Source organism: Pteropus vampyrus, unplaced genomic scaffold (assembly GCF_000151845.1).
Source record: "Pteropus vampyrus isolate Shadow unplaced genomic scaffold, Pvam_2.0 Scaffold208, whole genome shotgun sequence".
NCBI lineage: Eukaryota > Metazoa > Chordata > Mammalia > Chiroptera > Pteropodidae > Pteropus > Pteropus vampyrus.
In genome coordinates, this window is record NW_011888989.1 from 1,870,418 (window position 1) to 1,887,628 (window position 17,211).

Sequence of the window (17,211 nt, forward strand, 5' to 3'; positions counted from 1 at the left end):
TATATTGGATAATAATAGTCCTTTAAGATGAGTCTTTTACAAATATTTTCTCCCATTCTGTAGATTATATTCTAATTATCTCGATATTGTCTTCCCCAGAGTAAAAGTTTTTGCCTTTAATGAAGTCTGGCTTATCAATTACTTCTTTCATTGATTTTGTGTTTGGTCTTATATCTAAAAATTCATTGCCATACCCAAAGTCATAGAGGTCTTCTCCTATATTATCTTCTAGGAGTTTTATAGTTCTCTGTTTTACATTTATGTCTGTGATCCATTTTGAGTTAATTTTGGTGAAGGGTGTATAGATTCTTTTTTTTTTTTTTGCATGTGGTTGTTCAGTTCCATTGAAGAGATTATCTTTATTCCACTTTATTGCCTTTGGTCTTTTGTCAAAGATCGTTTGCCTGTATTTATGTGGATGTATTTCTGGGCTTTCTATCTTGTTCCATTGATCTATCTGTCTTATTCTTTTGCCAATACCACATTGTCTTGATTACTGTAGCTTTATAGTATGTCTTGAAGTCAGATAGTCCTCCAACTTTGTTCTTTTTCTTAAATATTGTGTTGACTACTCTGGGTCTTTTGCCTCTTCATATAAACTTTAGAATCAGTTTGTCAATATCCATAACATAACTGACTGGGATTTTGATTCAGATTGCATTGATTTTATAAATTAAGCTGAGAAGAACTGATATCTTGACAATTTTGAGTCTTCCTATCCATGAACATGGAATTTCTCACTATTTAGTTCCTCTGGTTTGATTTTGTTCATCTGAGTTTTGTAGTTTTCCTCATATCAATCTTATACATTTTTGTCATATTTATTTATACTTAAGTATTTCATTTTAGGGGGAATGTAAATAATATTGTGATTTCAGTTTCAAATTCAACTTTTTCATTGCTAATATATAGGAAAGCAATTGATGTTAGTTGCAGATTATTTGTAGTCTTTATCACATTGCGAAAGTTCCCTTTATACCTAGTTTATTGAGAATTTCTATCATTAATGGGTGTTAGATTTTGTCACATGTTTTTTCTTTATGTGTTAATGTGATCATGTGATTTTTCTTTTATAGCCTAGTGTTGTGATGGATTACATTAACTGATTTTTGAATGTAGAACCAGCCATGCATACCTAAGATAAATCCCACTTGATCATGGTATAAATTTCTTTTTATATGTTGTTGGATTTTATTTGCTAATAGTTTGTTGAGGATTTTTCTGTCTTTGTTCATGAGAGACATGGTCTGCAGTTTTCTTTCCTTGTAATATTTTTGTCTTGTTTGGTATTAGGGTAATACTGCCCTTATAGAATGAGTTAGGAAGTATCCTGTCTGTTTATGCAAGTTATGGTAGAGAATTGGTGCAATTTCTTTCTTAAATGTTTCATAGAATACACCAGTAGACTCATCTGGGTCTGGTACTTTAATTTTGGAAGGTTATTAAATATTGATTCAACTTCTTTAATAGATTTAAGCCTATTCTGATCATCTTTTTATTCTAGCATGAGTTTTGGCAATTGCATCTTTCAAGGAAATTTGTGGACGTAGAGTTGTTCATAGTATTCCTTTTTTAGCCTTTTAATATACATGGGATCTATAGTGATGTCTTTCATTTCTGATATTAGTAATTTATATCTTCTCTCATTTTTTCTTAGCTTAGCTAGGGAGTTATCAATGTTATTGATCTTTTCAAAGAACCGGCTTTGGTTTCGTTGGTTTTCTCTATTGGTTTCCTGTTTGAAATCTCATTGATTTCTGCTCTAATTCTTCTTGTTTATTTATTTTTGTTTACTTTATTTTTAATTTGCTTTTTTTTTTTTTGGTTTTCTAAAGTAGAAATTTAGATCATTGATTTTAGATCTTTTCTTCCCCCAATATTTGTATTTAATGCTATTTCTCCCTAAGCATCACTTTGACCACATCCCACAAATTTTGACATGTTTTTATATTTTCATTTAAAAATAGTTTTAAATTTCTCTTCAGATTTCTTTGACATGTGTTATTTAGAAGTGTGTTACTCAATCTTTACATATTTGGGGATTTTCTGCTTATCTTTCTGTTGATTTCTAGTTTAATTTATTTATGGTATGATAGCAGACATTATATGATTTTTATTCTTTTAAATTTGTTAAGGTGTGTTTATGGCTCAGAATGTGGTCTATTTTGATGAATATTTTATTTGAGCTTGAAAAGAATGTGTATTGAGCTGTTATATGAAGTAGCTTTATAGATGTCTAATATATCCAAATGACTGATGGTGTTGTTGAAATTCTACAATATCCTTACTAATTTTCTTCCTTCTTATCTGTCAATTTGTCGATAGATGTAGGTTCATATTTCTTCTTGCAGTTCTATAAGTTTTTATCTCATGTAGTTTGATGCTCTGTTAGGCACAAACACATTAAGAATATGTCTTCTTGGAGAATTAACTCTGTTTATCATTAGGTAATGCCCTTCTTTATCCGTGATAACTTTTCTTCCTTTGAATTCTGCTTTGTCTGAAATTAACATAGCTACTCTTGCTTTCTTTTGATTGGTGTTAGAATGGTATATTTTTCTCCATCTACTTTTAATCTATATGTGTCTTTATATTTAAAGTGAATTTCTTATAGACAACATGTAGCTGAGGTGTTTTTTGACCCACTCTATCTCTGTCTTTTAATTGGTACATTTAGAACATTGACATTCAAAGTGATTATTGACATAGTTGGATTAATATCTACTATATTCATTGCTGTTTTCTATTTGTTGTCCTTTTCCTCTGTTCTTATTTTTTGTCTTCTACACTTTTTCTTCCTTTTTGGTTTTAATTGTTCATTTTATATGATTCCATTTTTCTCCTTAGCGTATCAGTTATACTTCTTTTAAAACTTTTTATAATGGGTTCCATAGAGATTGCAATATAAACTAGGACTTAATTGAAGTCCACTTTCAGATAACACTATACCACTTCACAGAGAGTGTGAGTACCTTGTAATAACAAAATAATCTTAATTCCTTCCTCCATCCCTTGTATCATTGCTGTCATTCATTTTACTTATATGTAAATATACATAAACATATTTATACACACATATAAGATATAAACATATATAATCAGATACATTGTTGCTATTATTATTTTTAATAAACTGTTATCTGTTAAATCATTTAAGACTAAGAAAAAAGTTTCTGTTTTACCTTCATTTTTCTGTTTTCTATGCTCTTCCTTTCTGTATATCAGAGTTTCTGACCTATATTATTTTCCTTCTCTCTAAAGAACTACTTTTAACATTTCATGCAAGGCAGATCTATTAGCAACCATCAGTTTTTGAGGATTTTATTGATATATTCTTGGCTCAAAGATTCTTTCCTGTCTACAGCCATGCCATCCTGAACGTGCCCCATCTTGTCTGATCTCGGAAGCTAAGCAAGGTTGGACCTGGTTAATACTTGGATGGGAGACCACCTAGGAATACCAAGTGCTGTAGGTGTTGGATGAATGAATGAATGAATTCCTGGTCTGATAATTCCAACATCCCTGCCATGTCTGGTTCTTAAGTTTGCTCTTTCTCTTCAAGTTGTTTTGTCTTTTAATATGCCTTGTCATTTTTTCTTGGTAGAGGGAATTCCTGTAATTAGGCCTTTAATAATGTGTGGTAAGATGTTTGGGGAGTAGAAGCATTCTATAGTGTGCTGTGAACTTCACAAGTGTTTTAAATTTGTTTTCTCCTCCTTTAGGTGGGAGAGGGTGACTGCAGTAGTCTGGAGTTGGATATTTCCATTCCCCAGGTCAATTAAAATCTGGTAAAACTCCAGCAGATAAAACTCTTGTTAATTAGTTTCTCCTGAGAGCAGGTCTTGTTAAGAAGAACAGAGTGCTCTGGCATATTTCAAAATGATTCTTTTTCCTTTCTTCCTACTGGAAACATGAGGGGATTTTTCTCTAATATTTACTGTGGGAACCTAGTCACACGTGTGGAGGTAAATCTCAATATTGTAGGGTCCCTGTGACTAGATCCCCTTGGAGTTTTTAACTCTCAGAATTGTCCACACTGAGCCTCTAGCAATTCCTTGGTTACAGTAGATCATGTTTTTCTACCATGGCTCCAGTTCCCTCAGCAGTTTTTGCCAGGGAGGCTCTGTTCCGGTAAGCAGCAACTCCTTATATTTGCTTGTAGGTCTTTCTAATTTGGAGGGCAGTGGTTTGCCATTGTCCTCCCCTCTCTCATGGGTCCAAGAAGAGTTGTTGATTTTTCAGTCTGTTTGGCTTTTTATTTGTTGTTGGGACAGAATGTTGGCTTCCAGGCTTCTTACTTGTGGAATCAGAAATGTAATTGCTAATCAGATTTTTACAGAACCCCCACATAGCTCACTTGTTTTTCTTTGCTGTCTAACTGGTTTTTTATCTTTGAAATTCAGTAATTTCTTAGGATATATTTTGAGAATGAATGCTCTATATCTATTTTTTTTCTCAGTCAGAATATGTTCTCTTTTATAGAAAAGTTTACCTTGATTGTATATTTGAATATTTTTCTTTTCCATTTGTTCTTTTTAGGAACTTTATATAGATATCACATCTTTGCTTTCTATTTTTAGTATCTCTGCCTTAACTATATTTTATATCTTCTTATTTTATTTAATTTTGTATGATTACCTCTTGCTTATTTCCCATATCTGATTGTATTTTCACCCTTGATCATTATAGTGTTTTATTGTTTCTATTGTTTAATCTCTGTTTAGTGTCACACTGAGAATGTTTCCCATAATTATTTTGAGACAGTGAAAAACTAACCCTTCCTGTTATTTCCTTTGGAAATTCCTTTGATAACCTACGTTTATTATTTTTTGCTTATCTACCCCTTCTCCCCATATCAGTGTTAGGCCCCATATTGCTTTGTTTCTGGTTATTATTTATCTTGAAAGGAACTACTTGTTCCTTGAAGAATAGTCTGAGAATAGTTGTAGGAGAGACTTGGGACAGTCTATAACTTTGATTTAGGTTTGTTGTCTAGTGTTAACCAATAAAGATTTGAGGTTGTAAAACAAAAGTTTATTTGGAGTTTTAAAGGATTCACATCCAAGAGATGCAGATTTAGGTAGCAATCCAAACTGTGCTCTGGAGAGAACAAAGAAAGGTAGGGTTTATAAAGGCAAAAACCACACAATGTACATTCTCTCATACAAATGAAGGATTGGTGGCTAAGTTATCCAGGATTGATTAGTTCCAATGTGCAACTGGGAAGCGAAAAGTACAAGGAAGTAAAGTCCATATATGTCCATGGAGCACTTTTTATTCCAGATTTTTACAGCTTAGCCTTGAGCTGAGGTTAGCAGCAGGTTTAGCATTTTAACAGCAGCTCTGAGAACTTAGGCACAAGATATATATAGGCCCCACTTTTTTTAATAGCCTCCTGACTCTACTTTAAGTGGCTCTCTTAGCAATGTTTCTTCTGTCTCTCTCCGCCATCCCCCATCATTTAGTATAAGCATTCACCAATTTTTATTTCCTTCTGCCTTCAAAACACTTCTTTCCTTAAATTTTGGAACAGTCTGGAACTTAGTGTGAGTCCCAGTAAAGCCTTTAAGCAATTTCTGTGTGGAAACCTTACATTCTCTGCTTTTCTTTCCTCTTTCACCTCATTTTCCCTCTAATAGTCTCCCCAAGCTGGGGGCTAATTCTTATATAATGTCAATATCATTTTATTGTGATTTCTTTCAGCTCTTTTTCCTTTGCTACTCTGCAACATTGAACATTCTACTAGCTTCTTTCCTGAACCATTTATGTCTATCTCAACTCTAAGCAAAGAATCATTGGCTAGCCTAAATTCTTAAAATTGATTTTAAGAACAGTTTTGCTCCTTGCTGATTGTCTTAGTTGGCAGCTATCTGGTACCTTGTACATTTTGCTTTATCCACAGCATTTGGTGTGCATGCTTTATAATCTCATTTGAGGTTTTAGCTTATTCCTTTTTTTTTTTTTTGAAGTTAACATTTTTTTTTCTCTACTTTTTATTCTTATTTTCATTGACTTTCAAGGGATGAGCGTAGGAAAATGATTTTATTCCACTATCACTAACTGGAAATCACTCTTAAGTATTGTTTCTTAGAGGAAGTCTTGGTTTCTTCTAACTAATAAAACTTAGTTTATGACATTATCTATTTTGTTTCATGAGTATCCTAAAGCTGATAATGGTGTCTATTTTTCTGTTTTAATTGTTCTTTCTCCCCTTTATACCAATGTCCTATTTTCCATTGATTATTTCTATCATGTCTATATCTTCAGTGAGATGTATTTAGCTTATGAGAATAAAAATCTTTAAGTACTAAACTACAAGTAAGAAAACTGAAGCCTCTAAACCTAGTCGAACCAGTGACTGTAATCTTGTTTTTCTGTGTCTCAGTTGCTCTAAAGTAAATGCGAGCAGAAAATAATATTTTGTATTTCTGCTTGTATTTAGTTTAAGATTGTAATGGGTTGATGTGCCCCATAATTCTTTATAATAAAACCAAGCTATGCCTAGTCCAGGAATTTCATTAATATTGCTGATTTTCACAAAGGCACTACATAGCCTTTCCTCATTATTGCAAATTCATTCTTTATGTAACATGAGACAATTGAAGATTGTTTCAGTATTACCTTTCTATTCCCTGTATACTTTTCCTTAATATTCTTTGCACAACACTACAAATAATTTTAAAAATTAATTAGATCTAGATTTGAAACAGGAATTCATATTTTTAAAGCCAGTATCTCTTTCCTGTGTTTCTCTTTTTTATTGCTCTTCAGTTATCAGAGTGAAAAATAATAGCATCTCCTTACTAAAGGTACATGTAATTCTTTTATAAACTTAGAACTTTTGTAAAAGTAAACTAAAGCAGTTTACAAACAGAGCCTCTGGTTTTCTTGATTGTTACCCTCCTAAAAAGCAGAGTAGTCTATGGCCATGTCACCCTAAACAAACTTGTTCGTGTCTGATCTCGGAAGCTAAGCAGGGTTGAGCCTGGTTAGTACTTGGATAGGAGACCACCTAGGAAGACCAGATGCTGTAGGCGTAAAAAATAAAAAAATGAGGGATTGTAAGATGACAAGGTTCTTGGAATCTGTGAGATCAACCAAGGGTTGCCTCACCTTAAAAAAAAAAAAAAGCAGGATAGACTATGTAATTACTGATGGGCTCTTGTACTGCCTGGTTTGTAAATTTAATTTTGATTTATACTTTTCCTTTTGAAATTAAAATTTCTTCTTTTTATGTTGAAACATTTAAACTTGTTCAAATAGCTGTGTGTGTGTATTACAATAACATTCTTAGACACCACTCTCAAAGATTTTAACAGCTTGAAACAATCAGAGATTATGTTTTTCTATTGATTGTCTTATGTCTTTATTCTCTTTTAATCAAAAACAACCCCACTGCCTTTTTTTCTTTCGTGACATTAAAATGTTTAGAGGGCCCCACAATTTGGATTTGTCTGGATTTATCTGATTGTTTCTACATGATTACATTCAGAGTAAACAAGCTGGTAAGGTGATGTGTATTCCCAATTACTTTATATCAGGAAGCACCAAAATTATGTTAGTCTGTCTCATAAGTGCTGATGCTAAATGATATCTTTTGTTACTATGGTGTATGCTGGCTTACTCCTTGTAAAAGTACTCTCTTTTTGTAATTAGTAACTTGTGGTGCACATGTGAGATCATGTGAATATCCTGTTTCTTGTAACATTTCTTCCAGTGTTTTAGTATCCAATGATAATCTTTCCCTCAATTATTTTACTAGTAGTTTCAAAATGGTGAAATTTTTTTCTAATTCTGTCATTCTGTCTGCATTTATTAACTGATAACCTTTCTCTAAATAGCAATTCCCATACTTTTTAAACATGATTTTTCACTATGAATTCATTATTTTTTTAGTTTTTATTTTTTAGTTTATTTTTTATTTTTAAAAAATTTTGTATATATTTTTTTAAGGCGAGGCAACCCTTGGTTGACCTCACAGATTGCAAGGACCTTCTCAGTTTATAATCCCTCATTTTTATTTTTTTATTTTTTACACCTACAACACCTGGTCTTCCTAGGTGGTCTTCCATCTAAGTACTAACCAGACCCAACCCTGCTTAGCTTCTCTGATCAGATGGAATCGGGCTTGCTCAGGGTAGCATGGCTGTAGACCATTAAATATTTTTTTAATCAGTGTTTGATTGACTGCCCACTCCAGTCAAGTTCTTGTGTTCATTGACAAATCTCCATTCATCTTTGAACACTTGCTTTGCTCTCTGGCACAGTTTGTATCAGGCTCACCTTCTGTGTTCACTGCTCCAGATATGGATGGAATCATGCTTTTTTCCAATAAGCCTTGGTTTCATTTATTGGGAAATGATGCATAGAATTAAAATTATACTCATTTTTATTGAGTCATTGTCTCTCTATTCTTTTAGTGAACAGAGTTGGGGAATACCTCTAATCTCCTTTACATATTTGTATCTTTATTCTGTTTATAGTGAGACCCTTCATTTGCTCTATTTTAAAATATACCTAAACTAGTTTCAGATTAGTAAATCAGTACTTCATCCAGCAACAAAACGGTTAATTAAAGTGCACTATTTCTTTGTAATTCTTTTTGCCCCTAAAATATCTTACGGAAGTCAGAGTTCTGTAATTAAAAATTACTAAAATTATTTGTTTTCTTCTGTGTGGTTTTTACATTATCAATTTGAAATACGGTTTATTTTATTTGTTTCTATATTTGTTTGTATTTAATTTTAGAGTTTGCTTTTTTCACTATTTTAAATTTTAAATTTATTTTGAAATATGTAAAACATTTGTATGGCTCACAAAGACTCACTACTTATGTCCCTGTTGCTTTCACCTGGTAGTTTGTTCTACCACTCACTTCCTCTCCCCATTTTAGGAAACCATGTTCATCAAATTGTGCATGTATGTGTGCGTGTGTGTGTGTGTGTGTATGTGAGTGAGTGATGCATCCTACGTGAGAGAAAGAGAAATCTTATTTCCCTTTCTTAAACACAGAAGGCTGATTCTTTTTCATATCACTCATAAATTATTTCTTAAAGAAGGAACTTCTGATTTTTTAGCCTGTATCTGTTTTTTATAAGACACAGTTTGTTATCATTGGAAATTTTTATTTTTTATATTTGTCACTCATATAAACAGGGGGACCTGGCCGATCTACCATGCCAACCCCAGGAAATACTGCAGCTTTTCGTGCTTCCCTTTGGACCAATATGGAGAAACTTGTGGATCATATTTGTACTGTTTGTGGACAGGTAAATATTTTAGAGAGTGAAGAAAACATTAATTATGGATTATCCTTGTTATTTTGAGTTGTGTGAACTTGGGCAGATTTCTTTAAATTTATGAGCATTTAAAATAACTAATTTAGCTAATTATCATGTATGGAAAGGCTCTGGCAAAATGCCATTTTTCTTTCTTTGCTGTTTCTAGTGCCTATGCTTTACACTTGTTCCATTTAAAAATACCGAATTATATACACTATCTCTCTCTTCCCCTTTTTAGGTACAACATCTACAAAAAGTATTAGCCAAGAAGAGAGATCCTGTTTCTCATATTTGTTTCATTGAAGAAGTAGTTAAGGTATATTTAAACAAAAATATCTTTATCTCTTTTTTGAAGAATGAGAGAAGATGATAAGCCAGTGTTATTTGTGTTTCTCTCTTGCTGTGAGGCTGCATGTCAAATATAATAAGGAAATAAGTATATTTCTTGACAACCATAAATTTTCTTTACAAAATATGTGTAAGTACATTTGTTTATTGAGTAGATTCTAGTACTAATACTATTTGTTGACTAATCTTTGAAATGCGTGTAAGTAATTTCCCATTTTCTGTCATATAAATGACTTATTATCAATGTTTTCTGAAGTTCTACTAGAGAATAAGATGAAAATTTTTGGTAAATAAGAGATTTAATTAGTAGTTTATAACATCTTATTGTCTTCACTGAAGATGGTAGGATTCATTCAGTTGTTAATTTTTCCTAGAGCACATTGCTATATTCATTTTCCATATTCCAATAACTAAATTTATTGGGGTAACACTGGTTAATAAAATTGTATAGGTTTCAACTGTACAATTCTGTAAAACATCATCTGTATATTGCATGTGTGTCACCACACAAAGTTAAATCTCCTTATGTCCATGTGTATTTGACCCCTTTTACCCTTTTCTGCCTTCCCCGCTTTCCCTCTGGTAATAGACTAAGCTGTTGTCTGTGTCTGAGTCTTTGTTTGTCTTTTTTTTTGTTGCTTTCAGTTTTATATCCCACGCTTCAGTGAAATCATGTGGTTTTCAGCTTTTTCTGTCTGACTTTTTTCACTTAGCACGATAATCTCAAGATCCATTTATGTTGTCTCAAATGGTAGTATTTCATCTTTTCTTACAGTTGAATAATAATGTATTGTACCACAAAAATTAACATATGACCCAGCAATCCCTCTCCTGGGTATCTGCCCCCAAAATATGAAAATATTTATCCCTACAGATATAAGCACCCCTGTGTTCAGTGCAGCATTATTCACGGTGGCCAAGAAATCTCTCCCATCATCCACTGATCAGCTGGCCTCGTGAGCAATAAGAATTCCTTCTGTGCACAGGAATCCCTGACTCTAACATTTTATTTACTCATTTTTATTTGTTTTTGATAATGATTCATGGAATGACTGATTATTCATCATTAAATATTAATACCTAGGACTTCAAAGAAAAACTTTCTCTTTAAGTTTCCATTGTCCTGGTATAGGTAGTTTTCTTTGTAGTTCAGAATTTTAAATATTTCATATGTTGTGTTGGGGATTTTCAAAACTATCTTCAAGTTCAGTGATTCACAGCAGTCAGCATTTAGTCATGCTCATGGCTATGATTTATTATAGTGAAAATATATAAAGCAGAATCAGCAAAGGGAAAAGGTGCATAGGGTGAAATCCAGAGGAAACCAGGTGCAACTTCCTCTCCAACTCTCTCTAACAGAGTTAGACAGGACACCCTTAATTTCTCTGTCAGTAAGTTGAGACATTATGCATGAAATGTTGTCTTCCAGGGAAGCTCATTTTGAGCCTAGAAGTCCAGGATTTTTATTAGAGGTCAGTAACTGCGTAGCACATGCCAAAATTCTAGACTCCCAAAAGAAAAGCAGGTGTTCAACACAAACCACATTATTTAGATACAAACAATTTAGATACAGTGAACACTTCTGTCAGTTAGAGAATCATGAGGACATTCTTAGACTCCAAGTTCCAGATGCCAGGCAAGAACCAGACTTTTAAGAAGGCATTTTTACTAAAGCATTTTAACTAAAGCATTCTCAGATCTGCTATGTTAACTCTTTTCTGCACATAGATTTATGTTAGTATATAACTACTTACATTAACCTGCTTCACATTTGGCTTTTAATTTTGTGAAAGAAACAATAGATGCTTTTGTCAGTTTGTAAAGTCATTAATTGTTTCCATTTACTAGTAAATGGGATTACTAATATCAGGTCTTTGTTTTTATAGGTAGGCAACTACACATGAAGTCTTATCATTCATTCCTTCTGATTTTGGTCAACTTTCTACCCAAATTAATTAATTTAGTGTTTATATGGAGTACCTTCATTTCAAGCTTTTACTATCTAATCTTTTGTTTATGTTTTATTTTTTTAATTGTTTAATTAATATTCTACTAATAACATTAGAACAATTGTAATAAAACCATTATATTTAAGAGAATCTAAATAAAAAATAAAAAAGGAATAGTGCCATTTAAAGAGGCTTATGTTTGTGATATTACATTGAGCAAAGTTTCTACATTAAAAAATCACATATCATTTCTCATCAACATTCAGTTTCTACATTAAAAAATCACATATCATTTCCCATCAACATTTAGAATGATTTGAATCCCTTATAGTGAGTGGACACTGGCAACTCATGTGGGTCAGATTTTAAATGCATGTGAATTATTACTGATTTAAAAAGGGTTATTAGGAATAGGGATGTATGCTTTCATTTTATGCATTCTTTTCATTTACTTACACACTTTCTTAATTAATAAAATTAAACCAATGAAGATTGCTTTTTCAAACACTCTTCTAAAGCTTAAGAATATAGTTAAAAAAAAGAATATAGTTAAATACAACACATACATTTTTACATTTACATGTAAATTTCAAAGTAAATTTCCATTTTAGTAGATATTCGTTTTTTTGGGGTAATATTTATGGGAAAAAAATTAGTCCCTCTTAGAATTCAGTATAGTCATCTATATTCAGAAAAGAGCAGTCTTTCATGAAAAGTCTAAATTAACTTTTCACTCTACATGCTTGGAAATTCCAGGGCAAGAGAAAAGGTAAAAATAACCAAAGAAGAATATCTGTTATATATTGTAAAGATAACACATATTTCACTATATTTACTATAATTTATTTTAGATTTTTCCTTTTATAAAGCTATAACGAAATATGCTTGCTAATTTTATAACTACCATGAAATATCATCTACTTAAAATAATGATCAGTGGCAATACAACCTTTGTAAAAAGTTTCATATTTTTAGAATGATTTGAATCCCTAAATAATGACCCTTAAAATCTTCAGAAAATTTTAAACTTGATTAGATGATGACACATACCTGGTATCTTGGGTCATTAAAGAGTGATATCTGCACCAAGATCTCTAAATAATTTTGTAATCTCTTTTTGAGAAAAAGATTATGAACAGAATGTTCTTACACTGAAAGTTTTTGCATCTTCAAGAATTTTTAGAAGGGTACATGGGGTCCTGATATTGAATGTTCTTTCTTTAGTGGTTTAACCTTTTAAACCTATGAGTATATTTTTTAAAAAGTCAAAACCATGTAAATAATTTAAGAAGAAACAATATTAGAATTCCTACAGTATCTGTTCAGAAATCAATGCTTTTTTTCCTAGGGAGATCATTTCTAGCAGATATCTTTTTAAAATTGGAATCTATAAAAAGGATTTTTAAAAATATTTATGTATTAAATTTTTGTAAGCAGTAATCCTTATTTTGAAGTTCAGTGGAAGCTAAATTAATAAATACTTTCTCTTTGGTTTATAATATGGAATATAAACAAAGTTACACTATTAATTTCATGTCAATAGGAAAATTAAGAATCCATTTTCCAATTTTCTTTGTTTTTAAACCATTTGATTCTAATGCTTTTTGTATTTTACTATAAACTGATGGAATTTCCATATTTGATTTCTTCTTGCCAACTTATGTCTACAAAAATATTTATTTTGCATTTTTTTGTTAAAGAATTTTTGTAATCTTTTCATTGCAGTTCAATACCTATAGATTTTAAAAAATTATCTTTTTTATAGCAGTTTTAGGTTTATAAGAAAAATTGAGCAGAAAGTACATGTTACTTATGTTATCATAACATCCATTATGCATTATGTAAAATATGGAACCACACAATACAATGAGCTAACCCTAATATAAACTATGGACTTTAGTTAATAATAATAGATTAATAATGGTTTAATTGTAACAAATGCACCATACCAATGCAAGATGCATAATGCATTATGCAAATACATAATGTTGTGTATCCACCATTATAGTATCATATAAAATAGGTTTAGTAAGTTTCACTTCCCTAGAAATCCCTTATGCTGTATTCATTTTCTCCCATTTTTCTCACTTACCCCTGACAACTGTTGATCTTTTTACTGTCTTTATAATTTTGCCTTTTTCAGAATATCATGTAATCCGAATCATACCAGTTAGACTACAGTTGGGTTTGTAAAAACCTGCTAAACTGTCTTTCATCATGACTGTATCATTTTGCATTCCCACTAGCAAAGCAACAGTGTTCCTGTTGCTCCACATTCTCACCAGTTTGTTTTGATATTGTGTTTTGGATTTTAGCTATTCTGCTAGGTATGTAGTGGTATCTCATTGTTTTAATTTGTACTTCCCTATAGATTTTTTAAAAATTAAAAATATCTTCATTATCTAAGGTTCTAAGACTTTATCCGTAGGAATAAAGCCTTGCACGTTCATTATTTAATAATATGTATCTGTTATAATCAATGCACGTGCTTAAAATGGCTTAAAATATGCTAAATTTTTTTTTATAAGATTAAGTATAGTTTTTAAGCATTTGGAAAGCCAAATCTTAAAAGTCTTCTTTCTAAACACTTATTTAAATAGTGTAAAAGGCAGGTTAGTACAGTGATTAAGAACTGGGGTCTTCCACCTTGGTATCAGAGCTCAGTGTTCCTGCATTGATTATACAACCTTGGGTAGGTACTGTAATTTTTCAGAACATCAAATATCAATGAGGATGGTAATATTACCTAAAGAACTGAGGTATTTTGAGGGAAAATGAGATCATGCAGTCTTAATTCAAAGATTGGTTCAGTAACTTGCTATCATAATTATTATTTAAATCATTTTTTTAAAAACCTCTCAACTTATTTAGGAGTCTTTATATAGAATCCTGCCATGTGAGAAAGTTGGTTTTATTTAACAGTTCTAAAACATAATACGCATGTACATTAATTCATGCAGAGTATCAGAAATTTAAATTAAGAAATTATGCTTCTGTAAATAAGACAATATCAAGGATTTACTGTGAATGTGTAATGACTGTATATTTTAGCTTACTAAGGAATCATGGGTTTATAATCTAATATTCAATTAATTTTGTAGAAAAAAAATGAATGATTTTCCTTAGTTCTAGTCTGTGAGATCTTGTGAGAATTGTTAAATCATTTATACTCTTTTATTAGGCAAAAAAAAAAAAAAAAAAGGTTTACTTTAAAACTCTTAGTTTTGAAGTTAATATTGCCCCATCTTCCTTAGTGTTTGTAAGATATTTGATTCTAAATGATAGGAAGAACTATACGTATTAGTATTAGAGTCTAACCTTTTAAGAACTTTCAAGAAGAGAAAAAAATTCTACATGATGTTAGTTTATGTAATGCTTTATTAGTTCAGAAGGTGTTGCAGTAGATGTTTATCATGTTATAAAGAATACATCAAGAATAGGACGGGAAGATAGTAGACTAGGTAAAAGCAAGGCTCATCTCCTTCCAGGACTGCATTGAAAGTACAACCAAATTATAAAATAATCAACGTGGAGAGTCACTTAAAGTCCAGCTGATCATAACACCCACATCTGATAATATAAAGGAGCCACATCAAAGCTAATAGGAGGGGCAAAGTCCCTAATAGAGCTGGATCCGCACTTGCAATGGAAATGGATCACTGGGAGGGAGAACAAGGCTTCAGAAGCTCTTCTGAAGGAGAGAGGGGTCCTGGTCTCATCTAGGGGCTCCCCAGCCCAGGGTCCCAGCCCAGGGAAGAGGAAACTCCAATAACTTTGACTGTAGTAACTAGAGGAGATTCCAGCCGTCTGGGTAAGATGGAAGGCGACTGAGCCGCTAGACCTCCCTTTGAAGGACCGGTGCAAAGGTTTTCTGACCTGTGGACACTCACCTGGGACATCAGCAGTGGGTCTGAGGCTCACGCAGGATTCATTCTGAAAAAGTCTCCATTACGTGGAGTCAGAAAGAGGGCTGGAAAGGCAGCCACCATTGTGCCTTAGTCCGGCCCCATACCAGCTTGATTGTGCAGACCCCTGCCACAGAGTCATTAGGAGAAGCTGATCGCCCCGCCTAACCTGCAGACTGCCAGGTGCAGTTGTTTATGGTTGGATGCCAAGCCCTGAGTTTAGTAATTCAGAGTGAAAGTATTCACAGCAAGGCGGCCATTGTTGTGAGCAGCGTTTCTAATCCCAGCAATGGCCAGCGCTGTGAGCCCCATTTCAGAGATAAAGTCAGGCAGATCGCTGCTGCCAACACAAACTTGAGCAGATATCAGGGACTTGTGGGCCAGTTCCAGATAGCAGTTAGTCTTGCTGTGATCTGGGTCATCTGTGGGAACTTAGAATAGTTACCAAATTTCCAGCAAGACTGAGGCTGTTTTGACCTGACAGCCACTGTCTCTCTCAGACCCCGCCCCACCCAACCGGCAGACTGCCTTGGGCACTGTTCTTGGCTTGCTGCCAAGCTCAGCTCCCAGTGATTCAGGACCAAGTGTTCACAGCTGGGCGACCATCCTTGTGAATGGCCTTTCCAATCAGAGCAAAAGCGCCCAGCCCCCTAAGCTACATTTCCATTCCCAGCAGGTGACCAGTGCTATGAGCTGCATTTCAACAGAAAACATGGTGGAATGAGAGACATCCCCAGATCTCTCTCCTTGAAACAGCAATAAGCTGAACACCTAAAACTCAACAAAAAACACCCAAACTGCAAACCAGCACCTCTGAGCGTGGGATCTGCACGTAAGAGCTACCACAGGTACTTTAAGGCATTATGTAAAGCAGGAATCCAAGAGGCTTAGATGCTGCCTACTGGAAACCAAAAGAAAAGCGCCTTCTTTGCAACAGACTACAGAGAGACCTTTATATAATAAACCTTCTTTCTGGAAAACAGCAGAATACACTTCCATTAATGACCAGGTGGAGAAATAGTCCATTAAACACCATGAAAAACCAAGGTGACAAGGCAGCTCAGAAAGAAAGAGAAAAATCTCCAGAAAATAAGCTTACAGACATAGAAATATGTGATTTATATGACAGTGAATTTAGGATGATACTTCTGGAAAAACTCAATAAGATCCAAAACGACTCAAATCAACAATTTCAGGAATTGAAAAAACAACTAGATGAGCAGAGCAAGGAGATTGAAATCCTCAAAAAGAACTAAATAGAACTTCTGGAGATGAAGAACACACTGCAAGAATTGAAAAATGAAATAGCAAGCTTGGGCAATAGTGTTGACCAAATGAAGGAAAGGATCAGTTATATCGAAGACTGAAATCTAGAAATGCATTAGAAGGAAGAAGACAGAAACTGACGAGTGAAAATTAAAGAGAAATAAAAGAACTAGCCGATACCAGCAGGAGAGGAAACGTAAGAATAATAGGCATTATCAAAGGCGAGGAAAATGAGCAAGGACTAGAAAGCATTTTCAGACAAATAGTGGATGAGAATTTCCCAAATCTAAGGAATGAGCTAGAGCTCGGAATTCAAGAAGTCAACAGACCACCCAATTATCTCAACCCAGAAAGTCCTTCACCAAGACACATTGTATTAAAGTTATTAAAAGTCGACGCCAAAGATAGAATTCTCAAGGTAGCCAGGGAGAAGAAAATGGTAACATATGAAGATAAACCTAT

General features: G+C 33.1%; 1 protein-coding gene and 2 pseudogenes across 2 annotated transcripts in view; all 3 read left to right on the top strand.

Annotated features, from left to right (window-relative positions):
• The window catches only part of COG5 (component of oligomeric golgi complex 5), a 290,537-nt gene that overhangs the window by 164,188 nt on the left and 109,138 nt on the right, over positions 1-17,211 (top strand). For both annotated transcript variants that reach the window (XM_011372500.2, XM_011372499.2), the window contains exons 9-10: positions 9,157-9,269; positions 9,520-9,597. In XM_011372500.2, coding sequence (XP_011370802.1) covers positions 9,157-9,269; positions 9,520-9,597 — 191 coding nt within the window. The remainder of the gene's footprint in view (positions 1-9,156; positions 9,270-9,519; positions 9,598-17,211) is intronic.
• LOC111747064 lies at positions 3,357-3,475 on the top strand (annotated as a pseudogene).
• LOC111747071 lies at positions 6,919-7,037 on the top strand (annotated as a pseudogene).